At 40.1% G+C, this 26,694-nt stretch overlaps 3 protein-coding genes across 6 annotated transcripts; all 3 read left to right on the plus strand.

Annotated features, from left to right (window-relative positions):
- Positions 1–6,427: 6,427 nt before the first annotated feature.
- Positions 6,428–11,782, plus strand: LOC306972369 (neuropilin and tolloid-like protein 1; the record flags this gene model as incomplete). Its single annotated transcript, XM_079568959.1, has 10 exons — positions 6,428–6,537; positions 6,778–6,843; positions 6,931–7,065; positions 7,406–7,654; positions 9,244–9,285; positions 9,362–9,489; positions 10,230–10,458; positions 10,782–10,895; positions 10,967–11,111; positions 11,257–11,782. Exons 1-10 carry the CDS (start codon positions 6,510–6,512, stop codon positions 11,780–11,782), a joined length of 1,662 nt encoding a protein of 553 aa, XP_079425085.1. The 5' UTR covers positions 6,428–6,509.
- A 452-nt stretch (positions 11,783–12,234) lies between these two features.
- Positions 12,235–13,580, plus strand: atpsckmt (fATP synthase c subunit lysine N-methyltransferase). Its single transcript, XM_079568971.1, has 4 exons — positions 12,235–12,659; positions 12,996–13,133; positions 13,196–13,246; positions 13,347–13,580. The coding sequence occupies exons 1-4, from the start codon at positions 12,381–12,383 to the stop codon at positions 13,548–13,550; spliced, it is 672 nt and encodes a 223-aa protein (XP_079425097.1). The 5' UTR covers positions 12,235–12,380; the 3' UTR covers positions 13,551–13,580.
- A 378-nt stretch (positions 13,581–13,958) lies between these two features.
- On the plus strand, positions 13,959–25,000 carry LOC306972285 (E3 ubiquitin-protein ligase MARCHF6-like). Of its 4 annotated transcripts, none has more exons than XM_079568845.1 (26): positions 13,959–14,203; positions 14,978–15,077; positions 15,158–15,231; positions 15,309–15,452; positions 15,609–15,681; positions 15,823–16,003; positions 17,328–17,550; positions 17,793–17,854; positions 17,942–17,974; positions 18,051–18,102; positions 18,207–18,265; positions 18,338–18,418; positions 18,504–18,572; positions 18,644–18,718; positions 18,788–18,922; positions 18,998–19,117; positions 19,192–19,292; positions 19,370–19,507; positions 19,581–19,794; positions 19,877–19,946; positions 20,208–20,389; positions 21,014–21,148; positions 21,248–21,337; positions 21,788–21,920; positions 22,223–22,358; positions 22,951–25,000. In XM_079568845.1, the coding sequence occupies exons 1-26, from the start codon at positions 14,185–14,187 to the stop codon at positions 23,030–23,032; spliced, it is 2,781 nt and encodes a 926-aa protein (XP_079424971.1). In that variant the 5' UTR covers positions 13,959–14,184; the 3' UTR covers positions 23,033–25,000. The 4 variants fall into 4 exon arrangements, with proteins under 4 accessions (XP_079424971.1, XP_079424972.1, XP_079424970.1 ...); XM_079568846.1 differs by having other exon boundaries at positions 14,981–15,077; XM_079568844.1 differs by having other exon boundaries at positions 18,207–18,418.
- Positions 25,001–26,694: the final 1,694 nt, after the last annotated feature.

The raw sequence follows: 26,694 nt of genomic DNA on the forward strand, positions 1-26,694 counted from the left end.
ATATATATGGGAGGTTGTGCCAGGCGTATTGTTTTAAATGTTGTAGTCTGTAAAGCACTTTGTGATACCTTTCGGTATGAAAAGCGCTTTATAAATAAAGTTTGATTGATTGATTGATTGATTGATTGATTGATTGATTGATTGATACTGATGCTAGCCATGGAATTTTGCGCAGCGATCCAAAATACATTTGCGGATGTTAAAACTAACACAGAGGTTGAATTCTCCGGGTTCTTAGTTTTAAAATGATATACAGCATGCATATTCAATTAGATTTAGGTGGTCAAAGTTGCGGTTTGAAGGCGTTGAGAGCCCAAACTGGTATCGATTCAGATACCCGATATCGTATTTTTTTCCAGTATCGGCTCCGACATCCTATACCAGTATCGGATCGGTGCATCCCTAGTTATAGGCCTAAATTGTATGGGTACTAAGACATTATGTTCAAGTGTACATCTTCTGCTACTTTCATTTGTCTTTTTATTGCACTGATAGGTATTTGAAGCAGCTCATTTTAGACGACCAGGCTTTTGAGAGATTGTTGATGGAGACGAAGCAAGACGACGTCATAGTGCTCAACCGTTAAATTGGGGAGTTCCTGCAATGGCCTTTACATCTGCACCTACAGCGTCTGACTAACGCTTCCTTCACACACGCGATTGTTGAATCTGCACAAAACCAGCTGGACAAAAAGTATATAAACAAAAAAACTGACTTTTATCACAATGTCAAATTCAACCTTAACTGTGACCCTGAGGAAGGCAGCAAGCAGTTTGTTGATCAAGTGAAAACATCTGGCCAGCTCACAGAAGATGCTTTTAAAAAGTGCGAGTTACAAAACATGGAAGATTCAAAAACTTGGCTGCACAACTTTGCACGAATGGTTTGGCTTAATGTTGTGACCGCTCCCATCTATCTCACAGGACATGAGCGTCAACTCATCGCTCAAAAAGAGGATTTTGACCTGAAAGTTGGAGCTTTGGGGAACTGGGTGACGAGGTAGAGAAAGAATGCATATAATAAGATTGAATATAGTTAGTGCCTGATCAACAAAGTCCTGCATGCACTTTTTTTGTCCGAGGTGTAAGGAGTTCAAAGCATGTCAATAAAATCCTCTATAATTAAATGATTTATTTAATGTCTAAATAACAGTCTCTCCATTATCATGAAAGAAATAATGTAACTTTTACAGCATAAAAATATCTCTCTTCTCATTATCATTTTACCCTGTCAATGTTGTTGCTACAAGGTTGTTGTTAAAACCAGAGCCAAACAGCTTAGATTGTTTACTTCCATTTGTTTTATCAGAACTTTACAATCCAAATATAATTTACAAAGCATGACATTATGCTTTTTTTCATTTATTGATTTAAACTTAAGTCATAAGGCCTTGCACTTTGTCTTGTTTGCTCTAACTTGATAAATCATTGTCGAAAGTAGGAGAAGAGAAGATCTGTAATGTTCGTAGGCTACTAGATATTTAGTAGAAAAAACAGCTCCAGTTATTTTCACAAACTGAAAAGATGGGGAACTATCAATGTCCCGCTCAGGACACAGCGCTCCTCGTCTTTGTCGCTCGAGACTTCTGTCCTTTTCCTGAATATATGCATACTCCTCTTTTTGTTAACATGCTGTCAGTCAACTCCTCTCTTCACCTCAGTGAGCACTACGCTGCCGTCCAGGCCTCTCTGACGCCTCAACAGCAGCAGGCCTTCACCCAAACTCTGAGGAGCACTTTTGGGCGAGAGGGGAAGGTCTCTTATGGAGGAGTCGGGATTGTGGCTCTTTCTTTGGCCGTTCTGTTTGACACTGTGGCCAGACAAGTGAAGGGAGAGTATGTGTCTGACCTAGAGCCCATCCCTGGACTGTTCCTCAAAGACCCCAGAGGGTACTATGCACCGGAGGTCTACACCATCAGCAAGTACCTGAGGCTGGTGCCACATATCGCCAACAATCCCACCAGGATGAGAGAGGAGACTGAGAGGTAAGTAGCCTCAATAATATTCAATATACAACAACAGTACAGCTAACCTCATATAGCTAAGCACAATAAACTGAACAAATTGTCTTTAGAACCCAACAATTTTACATTTGATTGCCAGCCGCACTAAGGAAATTTACTTAAAGCTTTTCAGTCTAGAAAAACAAAAGCAAATATTTGTCTCTTCTTTGTCACTCAGATATTTATGGGAGCTAAATCCTGCTTTATCTCCAGCTGACAGTGACACGACTGTACCAAGGCACGAAGACATTACACAAGTGAACATGTGGAAGTGCCATATGATGAAAAAGAGTTTGAGAGCCCACTTCAAGCGTATCTCTAATAAAACTCTTGATCTGAGAAGGACTACGAAGCAGCAGAAAACGGAAATCAGAAATGTAATTCTTAACCTGAACTGTCGCCCCAAAGAGGCCAGTGGAAGATTTCTGGATGAACTGGATACATTTGATTACCACACTAAAGAGGCCTTCCGGAGCTGTTCGCCCAACAGTGAATCACACATACATACGACTGTAATGGAGAATATTGCAATGCTGAACATGGCAGACACTATAACATTGCCCTTATATATGTCTAGATTTGAGTATCGCTTGGTGTATGCTCAGACACTGGATTTTGACTTGAAAGCTAATGCATTTGGAAAATGGAATTAAGATTTGTAAAATGAGGACTACAAAAAAAGAAATAAACCAGAAGAGGACCTGTCATGGATTATGGAATAGCCTATAGAAGATCCAACCCCCCAAGCAATTTTGTCCTGGCCCTGGATCCTTTTTCCATAATTTATATAATTGTTTTGGCATTTTCTATGCCAAATTGTGTAGCGGTGTATCATGACCATCCCCTGCCAGAGTCGGCTGAAGTGTCTATATTTTTCATTTCATTTATTTTTCATGCAAAAGTGACACTAAAAATATACAACAAAACTGGTAAGTCATGCAGTTTCAATGGAAAGGAGGAGAGAGACAGCAATGTTGATATCGGCCCTTTTGTTAACCTTACCTATTTTACATTAGTCTGTTATTGTGTTATAGTGTTTTCTTTCTTTCTTTTTTTTTTTTTTTTTTTTACAATACTTTAATTACCAACAAGTGAGTTCCATATCATTTAGTGCATTTTGCAATGGGAGAAAGCTGAGCAGAATTAAGTTAATGTTATTGTTGGTGCGGCCCTCTAACTCACTTCAGGTTGCTGTAGTAAGTTATGTGGCCCCTTGTAAAATGAATTGCCCACCCCCGGCCTATAGGCTATGCTGTGTGTGTTATATAAAGTCACCATGTCAAACATTTGTGCAGGTGTTCATTAGAATTGTATTAGCTTTCAGATGTACTGGAGTTTTCTAAGTTCTTAGGCCGTCATCTGTGCTGCCAGTATTAAAAACCTTGTACCTGATTTTTTTTGTGAGATAAAATGTGTTTTGTTCTTCTTCGGTATATTGAATATTGGTTTTGTGAAAATATACTGTTTTAATTTTAATTTTAGAGCATTTTTATCAATTGTGACCTTTCTGTCACATTTTTTGTTAGCATTACTATGACAGTAACCCTGAAAAGTGATCCCGAAAGCCGTGGTAAGTGCTTATAAACTCATCCTTCATATCATTTACTGATTGATTTAAACTTCAGTCAAAAGGCCTTGCACTTTGCCTTGTTTACTTTAACTTTTAAATCATTGGTGAAAGGACTAGAGAACCATATAATGTTTGTACTAGATATTTAGTTGAAAGAGCAGCTCCAGTTATTTCCACAAACTGAGAAGATGGGGAACATGCACTGTCCCGCTCAGGACGCGGCGCACCTCGCTGCTGTCGCTCGAGACTTCTGTCCTTTTCCTGATTACAGTGTTACTCCTCTTTTTGCTAACATGCTGTCAGTCAACTCATCTCTTCACCTCAGTGAGCACTACACTGCCGTCCAGGCCTCTCTGACGCCTCAGCAGCAGCAGGCCTTCACCCAGACTCTGAGGAGCACTTTTGGGCGAAAGGGGACAGTTTCCTATGGAGGAGTCGGGATTGTGGCTCTTTCTTTGGCCATTCTGTTTGACGCTGTGGCCAGACAAGTGAAGGGAGAGTATGTGTCTGACCTAGAGCCCATCCCAGGACTGTTCCTCAAAGACCCCAGAGGGTCCTACGCACCGAAGGTCTACACCATCAGCAAGTACCTGAGGCTGGTGCCACATATCGCCAACAATCCCACCAGGATGAGAGAGGAGACTGAGAGGTAAGTAGCCTCAATAATATTCAATATACAAAACTTATATGCAACAACAGCTCAGAATAATCTCATATAGCCAACCACAATATATCCCACAAAACTATCTTTAGAAGTAGCCATTTAACATTTGATTTCCAGTTGCACTAATGAAAATGAACCTTTAAATCTAGGAAAATACTGTAAAAGCAAACATTTGTCTCTTCTTCACTCAGATATTTACAGAAGCTAAATGCTGCTACATCTCCAGCTGACAGTGACTCGACTGTACCAAGGCACGAAGACATTGCAGAAGTAAACATGTGGAAGTGCCAGATGATGGAAAAGAGTATGAAAGTCCACTTTAAGCATATCTCTAATGAAACACTTGACCTGGGAGAGACTGTGAAGCCAAGCAATGAGGAAACGCCAATGGGAACTTTTATCCTTAACCTGAACTGTGACCCCAAAGAGGCCAGTGAAAGATTTGTGGATCGACTGGATACATTTAATGACCGCACCAAAGACGCATTCAAGAAATGTAGGCCCAACAGTGATTCACACATGCATGAGACTGTAATGGAGAACAGTGCAATGCTGAACTTGGTAGACACCATAACATTGCCCTTATATATGTCTAGACTTGAGTATGGCTTGATGTATGCTCAGACACAGGATTTTGACTTGACAATGAATGCACTTGGAAAATGGAATTAAGATTTGTAAAATGAAGATTACAGAAAGTATGAATCAGAAGAGGACGGGTCATGGATCATGAAATAGCAGAGGTGGGCAAACTGTGGCCCATGGGCCTGATCCGGCCCTCCAAGCAATATATCTGTGCTGCCAATATTAAAGGCCCTGTACCTGACTTTTTTAGGTTTTTTTGTGAAATAAAATGTGTTTTGTTCTTCTGTATATTGAATATTGGTTTTGTGAAAATAGACTGTTGAAAATGGACATTTAATTTTAGAGCATGTTGGGGAACGTGTACTGTCCCATTCAGGTAACGGCGCACCTCGCCACTGTTCTTATGGAGGAGTCAGGATGTGGCCAAACAAAAGGGAGAGTACGTGTCTGACCTAGAGCCCATCCCAGGACTGTTCCTCAAAGACCCCAGAGGGTACTATGCACCTGAGTACCTGAGGCTGGTGCCACATATCACCAACAACCCCACCAGGATGAGAGGAGACAGAAAAAATGAATCAGAAGAGGACAGGTCATGGATTATGGAATAGCCTATAGGCTATGCTGTGTGTCTGGATTAAACATTGATCGATGTAATCATTATGATTGTGTTAGCTTTCAGTCGTACAGGAGAACATAGGCCCTTATCTGTGCTCACCTAAGGAGCTTTGTCAGCAACTGATTATAGCTAACTCAACATCCAGTAAGGACGGTATCACAGATCAAAAAAAAAAAAGAAAAAAAGGTAACTGAACTGAAAAAAAAAAAAAGGTTTGAATTTAAGTGTTTTTTGCCTTATTTTTTTGACACAACACACATCTAAATACTTATACATCTGAGTTTATTGGCTGCACCTTGGAGTTTAGGGATAGAAATAAAAGACTCAAGGGGTAGGCTACATGAGACAAAAAAGGTACCTTACCTACTACTGGGGGCTGCCGCGCGCTGGACTTTGATTGCGTCAACACATGTTTACACTATACTCGTGTTTGCTTTCTGGCCGTATTGTCCTGACTTGAACTGTGTTCTAACCTTTAATTATCCAGTTGTGACTTGCTTTTCCCTTGCAACGTAAGTTGAATCAAGTATCAATTCAAGAAGGTTATCGAATCCTAAAACTATTTTTTCTTTGTGCTCAGTCAGATTATGAAATTATTCTGAAATTCTGAAATTTCACCCCATGAAACAAATGGTAAATGAGTTAATTTCGCCAAGTTGCATTTATCCAAATTACACTTTAGACAAGACCGTAACATACTGACTCCATCTTAATAATAATAGAGATGATTAAAAGGTTCGAGTAAATTGGGCTGAAAGACTTTTTGCAGCGATGGCGCGCAGTGAAGTAGTGCATTGCGCAAATCGGTCAAAGATGGCGCTGCGGTTCACTTTTTCAACGAGCTCATTTATTCTACGTTGGGAAAGGATTAATATGATAAAAAGGTGGGGCAAAAATAAGTGTAGGTTTGTGTTGAAGGCTACAATCCTGTGATTCTCGGGAGACGGACCTGGCAAAAGCTCGGACTTAAGTTGTAGAGAGTAGGTGCATGGATGGAAATGAGTTAACACCTGTATAGAAATATTTCAATGGAAATATCTGAGGCTGGACCTCTCAGTCCCTGGGAACAGAAATGGTGCATGAACTTCTGCCTCTAGTCGGTAAGTTGAAGAACACGCTTTTTGAAAAATGTATAGCACTGATAGGCCTCTAATTGAATACAATGAAAACAATATCTGTCACAAGCTATGATTGTTGTCTATAACAGGAGCAAAAATATCACACCTCAACTTGTATTTCTAGTATTCATTTTAGCCCGAAGATCTTAAATATAATAATGTTTTTGTTCATGTATTTTATGACAAATTATATCCTACTAAAGGCATGTTTCTTTTTCTTAGTTTTAGCAGCAAGTTTATTCTCACTAGAACCATGTGGCTCAACAGCAACTAAAAAAAAATCTCAAGGTAATCTTGGACTGTAAATGGTAAAATTCAACTTCTCTCAGCAGTCTCCATTTTAAAAATCCTGTCTATTGTCAACCTTCTCCCCAGTAAAGAACAACTCAGGTGTAACACCTGCTGGACAATGTGGCACATGGATAAAGGAGCCTGAAGGAGGCTACTTCACATCCCCAAACTACCCTGAAAAATACCCTCCAGAGCGGGAGTGCATCTACATAATAGAAGGTGAGATTAAAGTGTTTACTCTCTCCACTAATGCAGTGGTCACCAATTACATTTGTCTTTGGGTTAAAACTTGCTGGCCATCTCTCATAAAACTAAACAAAATGGTCTGCTTGCCCTCACACATCATTCTAATGAATATAGCCACTTATGAATATTAACTGGCAGCATTTTTATCAACATCTATGACCAAATACAAGTGAAGATGACGCCTGCTTGGCAACTTAGTAACTGTTTTGGTAGAGTGAGCAGTTGTTTGGTGAATGCTGACATTCAATTATATCATGTTTTGAAACATCCTGCTCTGCAATAATTAACTAATTGTTTTATTTTATTATTTTAGCTGCACCCCGCCAGTGCATTGACTTGTTCTTTGATGCGAAGTACTCCATTGAGCCGTCCTGGGAGTGCAAATTTGACCATATTGAAGTACGAGATGGTCCCTTTGGTTTTTCACCCATCATTGGGCGCTACTGTGGACAGGAAATTCCCGAATATGTCCGCTCCAGCGGGCGCTACCTGTACATTAAATTTGTTGCTGATGGTGAACTTGAGGCCCTTGGATTTTCTGCACGCTACAACTTTACTCAAGGTTAGTTTATTTAAATATTTATATTTAAATTGCCTGGAACCTGGACTGAACCAGGTCTATATCAGGATTTAGCAGAGGTGTGCAAATATTCTTCTCATTGTGACTAATTACCCCACGTTTGAATTGCAGGTATTATTTATAAAAGAAAGTAACAATGACTTGGTTTTATTGTGGTGGTGGCACACAGCTGCAGGGTGCAGGGCAGCTCTCCTTTAAAACCACACTACACAGATGGACTTACACAGGACTTAATGAAAGCTTGTCTTCAGGGGAATACAGCTTGTCACTAGAGGCTTATGGAAGACTTCATGATCACCAGATTTTATAAACCACCTTCACTGAAGATTAATCTGCGTCTCGTGTCTAGATTACCAGGGTCTCTCATTTTCCCTGCACTGCACTGCTTCAAAGCATTAAATTACATATTTTCAAAGTTATGAGGTCACCTATACAGATCCATGTCATGAATGTAATGGTTAAATTTTATTAAAAATATTTATAGATCAAATTTATCCTCATATTGTACTTGGGCTTTTACTCATATTTACGAGTAAATCAAGTAGTCAAGTTGTCCATTTTGGCAGACTAGGTCAAGCAGTTTATCAATTTCAATCCCTGAGCCATGTTAAATGCTAATCTCAGGGTGGGGGATTGGGGGATTTTTCCACATAAATACTGTAGTATAGTATATACAGTATTGTAGACAATGCATTTTGCTTTTGTCAGACCTACGAAATAAAAAAAAGGCACTTAAATAAATGTATGCCACTTCATGTTTCACTTTGATATATATATATATCAAAGTATATAAGTAAATATACTGTTAACTGATGATATTGTTCAAGCCTGACAATATATTCAAACAATGACATTTGCACTAAATATGCTTTCTATTTACGTCTAAACTGACCTTGGTCTGTAGTCACAATATCAATTGTCAAAATCTCATTTTTATGACCAGGTTGTCCCAGTGCAGAAGACTAATCTGCTTCAGACTAAGCTGCTATAATCCAAGTAGAATAATCGGCACAAAGGTTTTCTCCACAATTTCTCAAACCACCCATATTTTTGATCTTGTGTTGCTGGGACTCAGGGAAATTTAAATGAGGGCAGATTGACGGCATGTAGATTATGTAAGCCTGGTCCAGCTGCTCTCATCTTGCACACCCACATTTGTCTTTGATATTATTTTTATTCTTTTGGAATTTGGGGGATTTGCACAACTACAATCCTTGGGCAAATCCCTGATCCATTATCTTCAGACATCAGACATAGACAGAGTAAACCTCTCACAGACTGACTAGAGCTGAGGTCACATGCTTGTCCACAAACTGAACCTTCCTCTCAGATTTGCGCCACTAATAATTGGCAGACTTTCTGTTGATCAATCATGTGTAACACAACCATTGCACTTCTAATTTTTCTAGTTTTTTCTTTGAATGATCCATCTACTTTCCACAAAACTTTAATAGCTATGGAGTGCATGAAAATCCCTTGCATGTGTGAAGCTTGTACAAATAAGCTTCCATTGCATTCCATAAAATATATTCACCTCATTTATAGAACTGTTGTATTTTATTGTTGCTTAGATCCGGAGTTCACAGGCGTCGGGTCTGTGCCATCATTACCTTGTAAGTATGACTCCTTATAAAAATTGGACACTGTAGATACTGTAACTTTGATATTTACCATATTTACTTTTGTCAGTTTGTGAATTTGAAATGAATGGCCCTGAAGGATTCATAGAGTCTCTGCAGATCACCAGAGAGAACCGGGCCCTGCAAACTGAAGCTGTGGACTGCAGGTGGTACATACGGGCACCACCAAAATCCAAGGTCTGAACGGTTATGGATTTTGTGACGGTTTATCTCTTGAGGGGTGGGAGAGTGAGATGATGAGGTCAATGTTTAGGGAGTAATAATGGGGAACAGGTTATGCCAAAGTATGTTGTAGTTTGTTAATGCTGTGGTGACTTTTTTTGAGCGTTCATTGATTTGTTTAGGAGGTGGAAGTGGTTTGTAATTATTTTAATTTCGTCCTTTTAGCTAGGGCATAGTTTGTTTGTTTTATACTTCATTGTGTCTTTTCAATATCATGCATCACTCAGTTGACATGTAAAACAAAAAATATATATAAAAAAAAGACAATATACTCCCCCTTCATCTTATTAGTTCATTTTCATATAAGTGTTCAATAGACATTTTTATAACAATGTTTTATTTTTTGTTCTTGTCTGAATAAGTATATAAAAGGGGGGGATAGTTTGCTAACTAATCAGATTGGAGTGATACTGAGATTGAGGATCTATGGCACCTTCATGACCTGACTCCAACTGATGACCTTTTTGCGTGAGGTGTTGGGTTTTGTATTGAATGAGTTGCACCTTCATGCTGTGCAACATAATGAAGGTGATATCTTGCTTTTTTAAATCCGTTGACACTATTTCGATTTTGTCCAATATACTGTTTTCACTGGGGATTTGAGAGTAATATATTAGTTTAAATTATCTGTATGTCCTCCTGTTGGTTGATTTGACAATAAAGCTAGCTTTAATCTTTAATCTCGTTCCCCACAGATCTACATGCGGTTCTTGGAGTACGAGATGCACAATTCCAACGAATGCAAGCGCAATTTTGTTGCTATCTACGATGGCAGCAGCTCTGTGGAGCATTTGAAGAATAAGTTCTGCTCCACTGTGGCCAATGACGTCATGCTGGAGTCGTCTCTTGGTGTGGTCCGCCTCTGGGCAGACGAGGGAAGCAGGAAGAGCAAATTCAGAATCTTGTTTACAACCTTTCATCAACGTGAGACATTTCTTCTCATTAAAATGTGAAGCTAATATGGTTTTACTGTAAATCTACAATTTTCAAATTGGCTTCAGGGGCCTTTCAGCAAATGTTGTATACACTGGACTTGTTCCAGGGATGTTGTACAGTTTGCCTACACAAATATCTGGAGTTGTAGTCTACATTAATTACTTTATATTTAGTTTTTGTGTCATTTTAATCTGCAAAAGTATTGTTGTTGATAAATAGACTACTATGATATACGTTGTGGACCAATTTAACAGTGGTTCAAAGTAGTAATGTTATGTGCGACTTTTTCATTTAGTTTTGTTATTTTTTAGCTCCCTGCGATGACGACACCTTCTTCTGTCACAGTAACATGTGCATCAACCACACACTTGTCTGCAACGGAGTCCAAAACTGTGTTTACCCTTGGGATGAGAACCACTGTAAAGGTATTGTGAGAAACTAAAAACAAGTTAAAAGCCATTTGTAAAATCCTGACTCTCTTATTCTCTGAAATCAGAACAGAAGAAGCCAAGTATTTTGGACACTCTAGATCATACCAACCTGACTATTATTGGCGTTACCTGTGGTTTAGTTGTGATCCTGCTTATAATCTCAGGCATCATTCAGATCAAACAGCCTCGGAAAAAGTTCATTATTCGCAGGTAAGATGAATTTAATCCTAGATTGGTTGTTTGGGGTTGTAGGTGTAGTCCTGTGTTTAGTTCATGTAGATCTATACTGATCTATTGAACATAGCCCAACTCATCATTCTTTGTAAACTTGTGTCATCTCTAATCATTTCCACAGAGATGACTTTGACCCAGCTTTGCTGCAACCAGGCTTCGAGCCGCCTCACTATGAACTCTGTACTCTACGCCGCACCACGTCTGGTGATCTGACTGATGGTGCTCTAGCAGACGACTTCCAAAAACTTCGCCGTACCTCCTCCAAATGCATCCGCGACCATCACTGCGGCTCGCATCAGGGCAGCGTGCACGGGAGCGTCCACGGCAGCCGCAGTAACTTGAGTGTGAGGGATGCCATCATAGCACCAGATGGGGCGATGGGGCAGCTACCTCCCCCGATGGTGTCCCAGCAGTCTCCGCTTTTGTCCCATCACACCACACCCACAGGCAGAAGGAACATCTTAGTGATGAAGCACAGTTTCTCTCAGGATGGGGGTGATGGCTACAGGGGTGAGGATGAAGATATTTTAATGATGGACAATGAACCGACCACCAGCAGCCAGCTCCACATGCAGCACCAACAGATCCATTCAAATATGCTTGGGCTTGACCCTGCTGTCCACCGAACACTGTCTAATGACTTCTGATGCACTGGAAAGAAAAGTTTTTTTCCCCCCTTTTATTCTTGTATTTTATTGAAAAATAAAATGCACATTCTAAAGATGTACCCTTATGTTGACCATTACATGAACCAATAAAACCTATGCCATTTTCTACATGCAAGTTCATGACTTATGGTAGCTTATAATATTAATGATGGTGCCAAAATACTGAGCAAGAGGAATAATGAGATCTGTTAAACTGCAGGGCAAAAAATAATAGACTTGAAATGATTTTGTATTGTCTTAGTAAAGCTTACTACCATTTATTCAGTATTAAACCCCTCTTATTATTCTGCTTTTGTCCTTCTGCTTCCCCTTCTGGAGCGGAACGAACGAATAGGAACGTTTGTAAAGTCTATGACGTCTAGCCGGACATATTAATGCAGGACACAGGTCACTTCTACGACTGCATGAACCGAGATTAAATTGTGTTATTTTGGAGTGAAATTGAGGCATTTCTCGTCTTAGATTGACTTGTCTGTCCTATGCGCTAGTTAACTTTTAAAGTGCGTTCTTGCCTATAGTCTTTCTTTCGCTGTCACACAGAAAATGCCCGTTTTAACATTGGTTTTGTGAGTACGATATGTCTCAAGAAGAGACATTTCTGGGAGTCCCATGTCAGAGCACAGATGGCAGGACCCAGGTTAAAAACAAAAGTCGCCTCGGTCTCATCGTGACCGGTGTCGTGGGCGGCTCACTCGTGGCTCTGTATGCGGTGACTGCACCGTTCGTGGCCCCTGCCCTCAGGAAAGTCTGCCTCCCGTTTGTCCCCGCGACCACGGTGCAGGTGTCCAATGTCCTCAGCGCGCTGCGAGCCAGAACTGGGAGACTGGTGGATATTGGCAGCGGAGATGGACGCATAGTGAGTGTGTTTCGTACAGTCAGAAGAAGTAGAATGCTACAAAAAAATACAGCAAAAGGAATTAAAAAGAAAAAAAAAAACTACTCTCTAAAGTAAGGCCATGTCTTGAACTTTTTTATCCATATCATTATCATTTAGGTTGTAACCCCCGCCCCCCCTTGTTTAATCACTCTACCATAGACTATGTTTACCATTATTTAAAACAATATATACACAAGAATGTTGGTGATAATCCAGTGCTTCTTACCATAATGTACAATTTTACACTGTTACTGTAAATTTGGTTAATTTATATTACAAATGTGGTTTATTAAATATTAATTTCTGCACTTGCAGGTGATTGCAGCAGCAAAGCAGGGCTTTCAGGCGTCAGGCTTTGAGCTGAACCCCTGGCTGGTGTGGTATTCACGCTACAAGGCTTGGAGGGAGGGTGTTTATCGCTCAACATCTTTCCACATTTCTGACCTGTGGAAGGTAGAACTCATTTCTCTAATTAAGCGTTAGTCAATTTTTCATTTGTATTATTTTTTCCATAGGTCAGTTTTACAAAGTACCCCAATGTCGTCATTTTTGGAGTTCCCCAAATGGTGAGTTTTATTTTGGCTATTCCAAGGATATATTATTTTCAGGGTTTTTTTCTAAATAGAAATCTAATCATATTATTTCAATGCTGCTTGATGTCTGCAGATGGAGAAGCTGGAACACAAGTTGGCCAGCGAGCTGCCAAGCTCAGCCAAGGTTGTGGCCTGTCGATTCCCATTCCCCACATGGGTTCCTGAGCAAACTGTGGGGGAAGGCATTGATACTGTGTGGGTGTACGATGCCAAGACATTTAAATGTCAGGAAAGGACAAGGACGATATCTGAACAGAGCCAACAAAGCCAACTGTGAAAACCATAGATTGTAATGTCATGTTTTTGTATTTATATCATCTTGTTTGATATATTTCACTTTACAAATAAAATACCATATTTAAATCTGTGTCAATATCTGTGTGGATTTTAGGCTTTGAACATGCGCAAAACTTAAATGTAGAAATCGATAAGCTGCTTTATTGGTTCAAGAGAGAAATGATTCAAATGTTAGTTAAGTGTATAAAATAATAAACCCTTTGAGATCACATTTAGGACAACCTCTTTGAATGTTTTTTTTTTTTTTTTTTACCATAATCTTTGCCATCATTCTAAATAATTGGATTAGTGTGCAACTGTAACAACATTTGTAAATACAATGTTGCGTCCTCCTGCCGTGCCCGCACTTGCAATGGTGTCTTCAAGCGCCATCTAGTGGACGCGTAAAGGACAGCATTGTCACGTTACATCAAGTATGTTCTGCCAGCTAGCGGCGGCAGCAATGGAGTGAATAGGTGTCTAGGATCTCAGTATTCAGTTATAATTTGGTCATATTCTGACCACGGGCGCACACAACAGATTGGCATGTCTTTGTTCAGATAGCCAAGGCCACACAGCATTTCGAGCTGACTGAGCAAACCCGAGCCGAGACTGGCTGCTTTAGTTTTGGCAAGATGGATACCGCTGAGGAAGGTAAAACGTTTAAACTTGATATCACGGTGATTTACATGCATTCTGTCATATAAAAGGGAGTATCGTAATGTAAGCCCGAATGGCGTGAATTATCAACCAAAAGTGGGAGTGTGTCCCCGACCGATTAGAGCTTTTACTAAATTGTGGCGAAGAACCGCTAGTTTTAAAGGACCGCTAGCCAATTAGCTTTAGCAGGCTAAGTAGCATTTAACGTTTGTTGTCAGCTTCTGTTCAAAACATTGATGCTTTTTTGAACGTTGTTGCATGACAAACAGTAACAGTGTTTGGCGCAGTGTCCCTCTTTGCTTCCCGTTAATCACTTAACCTATGAGTTAATAACACTTTGACGAAATCTGTTGCATCAGGCGAAAGTTAACAATCACAACAGAAGACTTGGGCTAATGAACTTTTTCAGAAATCACTTTGATGACAAGAGGCATATCCATTGAACAAATGGTATCCTCATTTTTGATACTACTACAGGGCAGTTGATTGTGTAACATGTTAATATAATATTAACATAAACTTTCTCTCGTCGTCTTCCATTCACAAAGTTATGTTGTCTCCAGTCTCAGGGACCATGTACACAAATTTGCTGCTTCTATCCTAATTATAGGCCTAGTCTCTTTTTTATTTATTTATCATGGAGTACCACAGGTAATCCAGGGATTATTATGTGCTATTGTGTGTGTGAGTCTGCAGTGTGTCTTTTATGTCTGGATCAAACAATGCTGTCCAATTGCATAAAGCCAAATGTCTTTGTCTTCTTAATAGCAGACATTTGTCGGGTTTGTCGATCAGAAGGGACTCAAGACAAGCCTCTGTATCATCCATGTGTCTGCACAGGAAGCATCAAATTCATCCACCAAGAATGGTATTATTATTTTCAATCTGGGCATGTGACACGGGGTTTTATAATAAATTAACAAACTATTCATGTCTGTTTTTGCAAAGTCTACTACAGTGGTTGAAACACAGCAGAAAAGAATACTGTGAATTATGTAAACATCGGTTTGCATTTACACCAAGTAAGTTTGGTTCTAGTGAATTAAAACTGTTTTTCATCTACACACAACAGTGAAGCTGATGACTTCTGCTTCTTCAGTTTACTCTCCAGACATGCCATCCCGTTTACCAGTCCAAGACATCTTTGCAGGGCTGGTCACAAGTATAGGAACAGCCATCAGATACTGGTTTCACTACACACTGGTGGCCTTTGCCTGGCTTGGCGTGGTGCCTCTCACAGCATGTAAGTCGCAACATTGTATTTTGTAAAAAAAAATCATAAGCCTTCGCCTAATTACGCCTTATCAAATTGTCTCCTTTTTATGTTAAGTCTTTGGGTTGTGAAGTCAAGCGTGCTGTGTACTAACATGTTCATCCTTTCTGTTTGTCTCCTGAACAGGTCGTATTTACAAGTGTCTATTTACTGGCTCTGTGAGCTCTCTCCTTACGCTGCCATTAGATATGCTATCAACGTAAGTAAAATACCATCAGTGTCATTAATAAGAAATATATAAATGAATTGAAGAAGGTCCATTTATTGCTCCTAATGTATTTGACATGTCTGTTGATATTGTCCAGTGTATGATTCTTATTTTTGTCTTTCTTCTTCACAGGCAAAACCTTCTTGCTGATTGTTTACAAGGTTGTTTTGTGGTCACGTGTACATTATGCGCCTTCATAAGCCTGGTGTGGCTTAGAGAACAAATAGTCCATGGTGGAGCCCCTCAGTGGTTAGAACAAAACCCAGTTCCTTTGGTGCCTAACCATCCAAACGGCCCTGCTGCAGCTAATGAGGTGCGTCTAGCTCTGAGGTTAAAGGAATAGGCCACCGTTTTTATATACTAAGATATGTTCTTACCTCACTTTAGTCGAGTTAATATATCCCCGTCTGGTCATTGTCCGCGCGCTCTGTCACGCAAACGGAGCACATACGCAGCCTCTCCCATATGTGACATAGCTCCGAAAAAGCTCACGATAGAAGCTACCAAGCTCTTCCACGTGTTCCCTATTTAAATAAAGTTACGTGAAGTGTTTTCATGCGAAGTATATTTACACAGAAATGTAACGTGTCGATTTTATAAGCAAATAAAAAGGGGGACTATATTGTGAGGCGTAATGATACGAGGAGCACAGCGTCCGCGTAGTAACTCCTAAAGACTTCCCCCGCTCACTTCCGTCAATAACCTTTAGGAGTTACTGCGCGGACGTTTTACTCCTCGTATCATTACGCCTCACAATATAGTCCCCCTTTTTATTTGCTTATAAAATCGACACGTTACATTTCTGTGTAAATATACTTCGCATGAAAACACTTCACGTAACTTTATTTAAATAGGGAACACGTGGAAGAGCTTGGTAGCTTCTATCGTGAGCTTTTTCGGAGCTATGTCACATATGGGAGAGGCTGCATATGTGCTCCGTTTGCGTGACAGAGCGCGCGGACAATGACCAGACGGGGATATATTAACTCGACTAAAGTGAGGTAAGAACATATCTTAGTATATAAAAACGGTGGCCTATTCCTTTAAGGTGTTGTTCATAGGGATGCAAGAACAATTTATTTACAACAAATTGCATTATATTTATCCATAGGGAAATAAGATCTTCTGTTATATTTTACTGCGACAAGCAATACAAGAACAGTTCATAAGAGGTTTATAAACTAATTAAAGGGACTATACGGAGTTGAAAAATGTTAAAACCAAGTATTTTGCTCCCCCTACATGTTCCAACAATGTCCTAATGTGTAGAATGAGCCCAGACCTGTTCACCACAACTGCCTCTAAAATCCTACACTGTTACTCAAAAAGGTGTTATGCATGAGCTTAATATAGAAGGTGCAGTTACACGTATGACCTGTTGCGGCAGTACTGAGTATAAAATGGCTAACTTGCATCTAGCCCCTTTAAATATGTTTTAAATTTGAACCATTATTGCCTTCAGTGAATCGTACCAAACAGATAAAATGTATTATTATTATTATTATTATTATTATTATTATTATATGGGTTTGAGGAAATATTTTAAAATAATAAAAAAAATATTGCAAAAAAAGAGATGGATGTGGCCCCTAACAAATTTACTTTGCCGTATTTTGACATGTCTTCAATGGTTTCAGGGACCTGGTGGGAATGCAGCAGAGAATGGTCCTGGTGGTGCTGATGCTGCACCGGGCCAGAACCCAGCTGCCCCCGCAGCGGCTGACCCACAAGATGCAGGTCACCATGGAGACGAGGCCGAGCTGGAGGACGACGATGAGGATGATGATGGAGAGGAAGAGGATGACGAAGATGAGGAGGGCAGGGACGAGGAGGCGGCTGAGGCCAACAATGGGGGACAAGGTTGGCATGAGAGAAAAAGTACTGTGATTAGATACGGTATAGATCAATTATAGATATAAGATATAGATACATTTCTGCAGAGATTTCAATAATCAGTCCACAGAACACTTTTTGAACAAGTAACATAAAAAACTGAAATTAACACACCCTAAAGATGCAGATCAAATACTGGTTAAGTATGCACTGTATTCAAGGCTCCATTCTTTTATTATTAATGTCGTTTTTGGCTCTTTTTTTTGCAGAAGATTTGAACTGGAATGCTTTGGAGTGGGATCGTGCTGCAGAGGAACTGACCTGGGAAAGGGTACGTTTTTTTTGTGGACTGCAAAGTTGTACAATACCCTGTTGAAATGGAGACAATTATGTTTTACACTGTTACATTTGGTTTTAGATGCTGGGACTTGATGGCTCCCTTGTTTTCCTGGTGAGTTTAAACCCTGATCCGTAAACTTCTCTCATTGCACAAGGTCATTGGTACTAAAAGTTATCACTTTTTGCAGGAGCACGTCTTCTGGGTGGTGTCTCTCAACACACTTTTCATTCTGGTGTTTGGTATGTTGCAACTCCCATCACAAGGAATTTGGAGGAAAACATTTATGTTCCCCTTTCTGCAATTATATTCATGTTTGTGAACCCTTTTTTAAATCCATTTCCAGCCTTTTGCCCATATCACATCGGACATTTCTCAGTGGTGGGATTAGGATTTGAAGAATACGTAAGTACAATTAAAAGGTTGCATGCGGACAGGCTAGAGTCATGTCTTCTCACGTCTGTATCTTTATTTCAGATTGAAGCCTCACACTTTGAAGGTCTTATCACCACAATACTGGGATACATCCTGCTCGCTGGAGCGTTAATAGTATTTCATGTATCCTTATACTGTGTATTTTGAATGCGCCTGAAGTTCTGTCTTGTGTGCGAATGTGAATTGACACCTTAACCGCATACCACAGGCTTTTGCTTCTTTGGTGAAGTTCCAGCGGTCAAGACGTCTGTTGGGAGTCTGCTACATTGTTGTCAAGGTACAGTAAGCACAAAGTTTTCTTTTAATAGCAGGAAAACGCATCACTGCATTTGTTATGCTCTGTATTAGGTGTCACTACTAGTTGTGATGGAGATTGGCCTGTTCCCCCTGATTTGTGGCTGGTGGCTTGACATCTGTTCACTGGTAGGTTATTAGAATTGAAGTTAGTGCTTAAAATATAAAAAATCTGTGACTGATAATTTGCCATTGCAGGAAATGTTCGACGCTACACTCAAAGACAGGGAGCAGAGCTTTGACTCGGCGCCTGGTACCACCCTCTTCCTCCACTGGTTGGTCGGGATGGTGTATGTTTTCTACTTTGCTTCCTTCATCCTGCTTCTCCGAGAGGTGCCGTAGCATTCATTCAAAAATGATTTCGACTTCCACAAAACACAACCTCAATCAATCAAACTCGTTGTGCAGGTGCTCCGGCCCGGTGTGCTGTGGTTCCTGCGAAATCTCAACGATCCAGATTTTAACCCGGTCCAAGAAATGATCCACCTGCCCATTTACAGACACCTGCGGAGGTTCATCCTATCAGTGGTTAGTTGGTTACGTCTCTGTAATTCCTACTGTTTTTATTGCGTGTATAATCGTATTTTTGTGTTGCATTTTAGGTGGTGTTTGGCTCTATAGTCTTGCTGATGCTTTGGCTCCCCATCAGAATCATTAAGCTAATCTCCCCGACCTTCCTTCCCTACAATGTCATGCTTTACAGGTAAGCACAGCGGCACATACGGTACCTCCATTCCAAACCGCTTGCATACTCTACACATAATGACCTTTTCTCTGCAGTGATGCCCCGGTCAGTGAACTGTCTTTGGAGCTGCTGCTGCTTCAGGTGGTCCTCCCTGCGCTACTGGAGCAGGGCCACACTCGGCAGTGGCTCAAACGGCTGGTGCACGCCTGGACTTTCACTGTGGGATATGTTTTGTAAGTTGCGCCAAACCTATTGCTATTGCAAACGGTTTTTGTGTACCAGTTCTTCACATTCGACCTCACACAGGGACCTTCATTCGTACTTGTTGGGAGACTTTGAAGAGGAGGAAGAGAACCAGCCTAACAACAACAATAACAACAACCCACCTGATCGCCATAATAACAACAACAGGATACCCGGTTTGGGGGAGGGGCTACATGCCGCTCATCAGGCCATTTTGCAGCAGGGCGGCCCTGTAGGGTTTCAGCCATACCACCGGCCCATGAACTTCACTCTCAAGGTGATTAAATGTCATAGATCATTGTTTATAAATGTTCGTCTATAGGCTCAAATGTACATACTCTTCGATTTTTGCTTTTCAGATCATTTTGTTGGTGATCTTTATGTGTATGACATTGTTAATGGCCAGTCTCATCTGTCTCACTCTGCCAGGTAAGTGTCAATGGGAGTCATTACAAAAAGACTAATAAATCAGTTATTGCTTTCCAAGTTCTTCTCCGTGAAAAAGTGTCTGGTTAATGCACTGTATTTGCAAGAAAAAATGTTTTTGTTACAAGCAAGTTAAAAGTTTAAAGCTAAAGATTTGTAGGAACAAAGGCCGGCCCATCTAGTTGTATATTACAGACTTGTGCAGAACGTTTAAGGTGCTTGTGTTTTCACTTTGCACATACTAAACTGTTCTGTCTTCCGCAGTCTGTGCAGGTCGCTGGTTGATGTCCTTTTGGATGGGCAGTGCTGTGGTTCACGAGTTGTACACAGCAGCCAGTGGTCTGTACATGTGCTGGCTGTCCATCCGCGCTGCCACCATGATGTTGTCCTGGATGCCCCAGGGACGGTCCGTCATCATGCTCAAAGTGCACGAGTGGACCATCATGGTGGGTGCATTTCACTAAATGGTCTTCAAAGGTGTCAAAATCTAGGTTTTAATTGTACTTTTTGTATTCCTGTGTGAACTACATCGGTTCTGACAAGAGGTTAATCTGTAAAGCAAGCAGTTGATGTTCATATAACAATTTATTTTGCAGCTTATTTTTCAGACTAAATGGTCACATTTTTATAGCACCTTTCTACATGCTTTAGGCACTCAAAGCGCTTTACATCAATGAACCACTCACCCATTCACCAGTGTACGCAGACGCTGGAGGGCAGGTGGATAAAGTGTCTTGCCTCAGGACACAATAACAGTGTGCACCTTCGGGATTCGAACCACCAACCCTCTGATCACAAGGCAACCCACTCTACTATTTAGAATTACTATAAGAATTACTCTGGTGGACCACCATTGTCGCCTCTATAGTTATATTCACTATTACCAATATTATGAAAGTGCAATATCAAAATCTATTTATATTATTATCACAGAATTACAAACATAAATTAACTTTTCCAATCTTAATCCTTGGAAATGTGGCAATAATGATTGTGAAAGGTCACCTTGAATGTTTGCATTACCTCGTGTCTGACCATTGTATGCCACTATCCCGTTCTGTCTCGCGCAGATTCTGAAGACGATGGTCGTTGCGGTGCTGTTGGCCGGTGTCATCCCGCTGCTGCTGGGACTGCTGTTTGAGCTGGTCATTGTGGCCCCTCTCAGAGTCCCCCTGGACCAGACGCCTCTGTTCTACCCCTGGCAGGTGGAGACAGCATGTTATTCTAAGAACGTCTAGACGCTTAATCCTGGTGGTTTCTACTTAGCTCAAGAAATGTCTATAATATGTCTCTCTGTGTGGCAGGACTGGGCTCTGGGTGTGCTCCATGCTAAAATAATCGCAGCGATAACCCTGATGGGTCCGCAGTGGTGGCTTAAAACAGTCATTGAACAGGTCAGTTGCATTGGCCTTTGGGTCATGAACACTGAATATACTGTGTTTTTTTTTTCTTTCCCCCTTACTGAATCAACTAATTTATTTTGATTGTTTATGAATGTTGGCTGGAAAAAATGAAATCTGCAATAGTGTAATTTAGTTACTACCAAAAGTATTTAGTATTAAGTAAGTAATTTGAAAGAAAAATAAGGCATCAAATATCAGATATAGGCAGCAAACCGTACCATGCATGGTTTTCACTCTAAACAGAACTGTCTTACAAAATTGTCAAAACTTCATGAAAAATGTCACGACTCTTCTCTGACACTCACGTAGCTTCTGTAGCCATGCTGTGACACCACATGCATGTCCCTAAAAGTGAGAATTATAACACTTTTTCAATAATGTAACTATTTCAATAAACCAAAGCACTTTATGAAGAGTATATCAGTGCTGTTTGTCTTGTAGGTCTACGCCAACGGTATCCGGAACATCGACCTCCTTTATATCATGAGAAGACTTGCTGCCCCAGTCATCTGTGTGCTGCTGCTCTCTCTCTGTGTGCCATATATAGTCTCTAAAGGAATCACGCCGCTGTTGGGTAACTCAGATTGACACAGATTCACAATTTTCCCTGGTAAAAGTACGAAATTAGCTGCATGTGCCTCTTTTATTCTCAAACATTTCCCCATGTGGTTATTATTTTGCTCTCAAACATTTGTTGGTGTGATATCCTGAGGTGGCTTCAGTCCAAGGCAAAAAATAGCCATGCTTCTTCCGAGATGGAGGCTGTAATAAGACTATAAAAATTGACTAAAGCATTTTCTTCGTATTATGTTCAGATGGCGGTGCACCCAATGAATGCTGCGTCCCAACATCTTGTATTCTCTGTTTCTTCCACAGCGGTACAGCCTGCCATGCAGACACTGGTGGAGAGAAGGATTTATCCGTTTCTGCTGATGGTGTCCATTCTCCTGGCCATTCTGTCCTTCCAGATCCGGCAGTTCAAAAGACTGTACGAGCATATTAAAAATGACAAGTGAGTATTAAGTTCATCTAAGCTCAAATTTAAAGGGACAACCGTATTTTCCGGACACACTATTTGTTCATAGTTTGGCTGGGGGTGCGACTTATACTCAGGTGCGACTTGTATATCAAAATATGGAATTTCACATGTTGGGGCGCTCTGGCTTGTCTATCAGTATCTGCTAAGACTGAACAAATGCCCCCAAGAGGGAAATCATATTCTGCAGATTACAAGCTGCAAGTAGTGAAATATGCAGCCGAAAACGTTAATCAAGCAGCAGAAGGAAAGTTTGGAGTGAGAGAGAAACTTGTGAGGGACCAGCGAAAAGCTGAGGTTACCCCGATTACAAAAAAGAGCTCATCGCAGGCGGAAAGCTCGACGGCTTCTGCTGGTGTGACTTACACTCCGTCAGTTTATGTTAACATCATTTTGATACACTTGCCTTTTCTCTCCAGTAGTAGAAGGAGCGGCATTGCACATTCTGCTGGCATTTTCTAAACTCATCTCAACCCATACACTATTTAAAGTTGCACTACATAAATATAAAAAGTTTGACTCTGAAAAAAGCATGATATATTTGCATTTGCTGTTTTTTTACATGCAGATATCTGGTTGGACAGCGACTGGTGAACTATGAGAGGCAGGCAAGTAGGAGTGCCTCAGCATCCTACAGCAGCTCACCTTGAACAGAGTGATAAAACTACGGTAGAAGTGGCCTGTTGGTGTCCTCTTTATTGGCTGTTCATGCTCAATGCAATCCCAGACGGTAAAGCCTCACATCTACCACATCATAAGCTGCGAGACACAAGACTGATGAGACACGTGCTGTCAAAACATTTTAGCATTACTGAATTTCAAAAGAAACACTAAGAAGATAGCTTCATTTCAGCAACTGGTTTTATTTCTATGAGACAGTTTTCAGTGGCTTAGTGCTTTTACCTCATATGGTCCTCCGTTTCTACTGTTTCTGAGCAGATTTCAGACTGCTCCGTTTCCTAATGAGCCATTTTGAGAAGTCTGTTTCATGGGTATTTGTTACATTTGGATTTGTGGTTCTGCCAAGCATTTTTAATGGCTTAATTAAACCAAGGCTGTCACTGAAAAGGAGGAACTTGTTTTATGTAGCAGTGCGATTTTATTTTAAAGGTGTTTTTTTTTTTTTTTTTTTTAAATCAAGTGTTCATTACAAATGTCACATTTCTGCCAAGAGCTGTGAAATAATATTACACTGTTTAACTTTAAAGGAAAGTTACTTGTTGACCTCTGTGGACATTGATCTTTCATGCTCTAAACTGGAAAAAAAAATGCCCTCACTCCCACACCCTGCTCATAGGCTCCAACGACATCTGTCTACTGTGGAACTAATAATTAATGTAGATCACTGCTGCATTTCCAGATTGCAAAGTTGTGGATGTGTTTATGTCACTCGTGTACGTAAAAACAAAACTATATTGAAACCCTGACACAGCGAGCCGTGCGTCACCTGTTTGGCCGTCCCACTTGTTCGTGATGTGTTTCGTGTGCACTGTGTAATGTCCAAGAGTAAGAACAGTTCCTGCTCAACTCTGGTTCAGGAAGTTCATTAATTCCTCTATACACTTCACAAAAAAAAGAGTTTAAAGGCACGATGAAAGCTATTGAGCTATAAATGAAAGAAAACCTGAAAATACAGCCAAATGTGTAACAAACTTTTCATTTCATGAAGTTATATATAATCCCAAGTTTCCACATAGGTCATTAGCTTCCATCATTCTTTAAAATTCTACCGTATATATTGTTTTTTTTTTTAAAGTCTATGGACACTCACTTTAGCTTTAAGCCTACTTTGTTTTATTGATGCAGATTGATAAAGTGCTTTTTTATAGGCTTCAAATATAGCCTCTTAACTCCAAAAATAATTCACCTTTAAGTGCAATAATAGACTAGGCATTTATTTTTTATGTATGTATAATTTGCACTAACTCTGTGAGAAAAGTAATTTGTTAAGCATTGGATAAGATAAACATGTACAAACCTGCAAAATTTAGCATGTTGCCCATGGATGTTGTGCACAGCTTCACCTGTACTTGTGTTAAGATACAACAAATTATAGTAAATGCAAGAAAACTATTTTACTTGGTTGAATAAATGGAGCAATAGGCTTGATATTTCCACCCAAATTTACCATCGCCCATTGTCTTTTCAGGTAAATGTCTGTGCACTTTATTTTTACAGAAACGATCACTGAAATCCACTGATGGTTTTCTGGCCCAGCTGGAATTTTTGCTTCACTGAGAACTGTCAGTATTGACCAGTGATGACTCAAGAGTTTAGTTTTTACACTGTTTGCTTTGAACGAAAAAGCAGTTTGACAAATGTGAATCCGCATTGTGGATGATTTAGTGCAGGCAACTGTACTACTGTGTGAAATGATGACGTTATACATTTTATGCTATTGAAGTGACCTTTTAGTCTTTTGTTAAAGCTGTACACTTCAAAACTCTTGGTCTTGTATTTCAATTTATAGAGGCAAATAATGTCTATTTTTATATGTACAGAAAGCATTGGCATGTACTGTAACACAATGGTGTGAACTTCAGTTGTTTGGGTCTGAAAAAATGCAACCACAATAAATCGTTGTGACTTCATTTTGTACCTGCGCAGAGACCTGTTTTTTCCCCCCTGAATAGTACCGCCCTATTTCCAAACTATAAAAAAACAAGAATAAAAACAAACTTTGTCTCCACCAGATCAGGAATTATTTGCTTTGTTATGTAATTAATTGATGCATTTTATTGCAAAGAAAATACGTGTGATCTCATCCAATGTCCTGATGATTTACAGTTGGGAATATGAGGCCAATTTTCTTCACTAAGATGCAACAGGGGGTTATTTTGGGCAGTCTGGTTCGGGATAATAGGAACCACAGTGAAGCTTTAGGAAACAGGAAGCCGAGTTATTTGTGCTGAATCCAATTAACTCACTGCTCTCTCAGGATGGAGCTCGCAGGCACGCAATAATCAAGCGCAACCTTCACAGCTTGAAAATTGAGATGAAGGAAAGGTAAACAAAGCAAACTTACCTTAGTACTGCAATATATACTACATAAAAATGACAGAGTTGGGAAAAAAATGGCCTTTTAGCAAACCACAGTCAAGGCATTGGTCCCGTCTTGCAACTGTAAAGTCACAAGGCTGTATTAACACAAGGATGGAAACTGTCCTGAAATTACAGAAAAATGAATTAAATAATTAAATGCCTATTATTGAACCTGAAAATCTGATTAGACACACAATGAAAAATCCATTACATCTAGGGCTGTGAAAATATTTTTTTGTATTATCCTTATTTATACTTCAGTCCACATCGATAATCGGCATGTGCTGTCGGTATAGCCTACTAAATAAATTGAAATCGTTTTTGAAGTCTTGTCATAGGCTACTTAATTTGAACAATCTATCAATTGCAACTAATTCTGATGGTAGGTTAGTGTGGCGCAAGCTTTCTGTGATGTCTTATTCAGTAGGTCATCCATTTTAAGGCGACAGGTTAAGCACCAAGGAGATGACCCTCTTAAGGGGGTGGGGTCGTGGTGGCTTTGGACCAACACTAATGACATTCATTGACACCTAAATAATTAACGCTTGATCAGGAGGAAGATTAAAATTGACGGCAAGTTGGTCTCTACGGGTTTTTTTTAAAACAAAAAACAAACATTAACTTCTAAGCAGGAGTACCATCAGGAGAATAGACCCATAGACGCTGACTAAAGGGATTAGTGTGGGTCAGGCCAGGAGCATGGCGTTCATCCCATTGCTGGACACTATCAGACACAGCCAACAGCTTCTCCACGGGGAAGTAACAGATTATCTGTTCCACAAGGCAACCGTTTCAACCAGGACAACTCAATTCGTTCCTCTTTTTTTCCCCCTTTTCCAAACGCAGAAGGTGATATTTTTTCATTATTGGATGTCAAAGTTGAACTTAGCTGACACTGAAGATCTGGATTTGAGGTTACTATCAGCAATGCCACATTTTGTGAAGTTAAAACTTTTAAAGGCTACGGCAGTTTCCCACAAGACGGACTAATCCATATATTTCTTTTAATTTTTGACAAATGGAGATTTCTTTTTATTTGATTGACAGACCTGCATACCGACACAAAGTATGCCATCTATCATAACCAGCATTGTCTGTTTTTTTTGAGGATCATCTTCAAATAATTGTAAGGCATATTTCTTAAATTCTGAATGTTGTGATCTTCCGTCAATCCCCGTCTCCTCTTTTAACCTTTGTGCCTTGGATTACCTTGCAGGCGTTGCAAAGGTTTATTTCGGTAGCTTCTTGACCAATGTAAACATCTTTAATA

This window comes from Gobius niger (genome assembly GCF_951799975.1).
Source record: "Gobius niger genome assembly, chromosome: 13".
NCBI classification, from domain to species: Eukaryota; Metazoa; Chordata; class Actinopteri; order Gobiiformes; family Gobiidae; genus Gobius; species Gobius niger.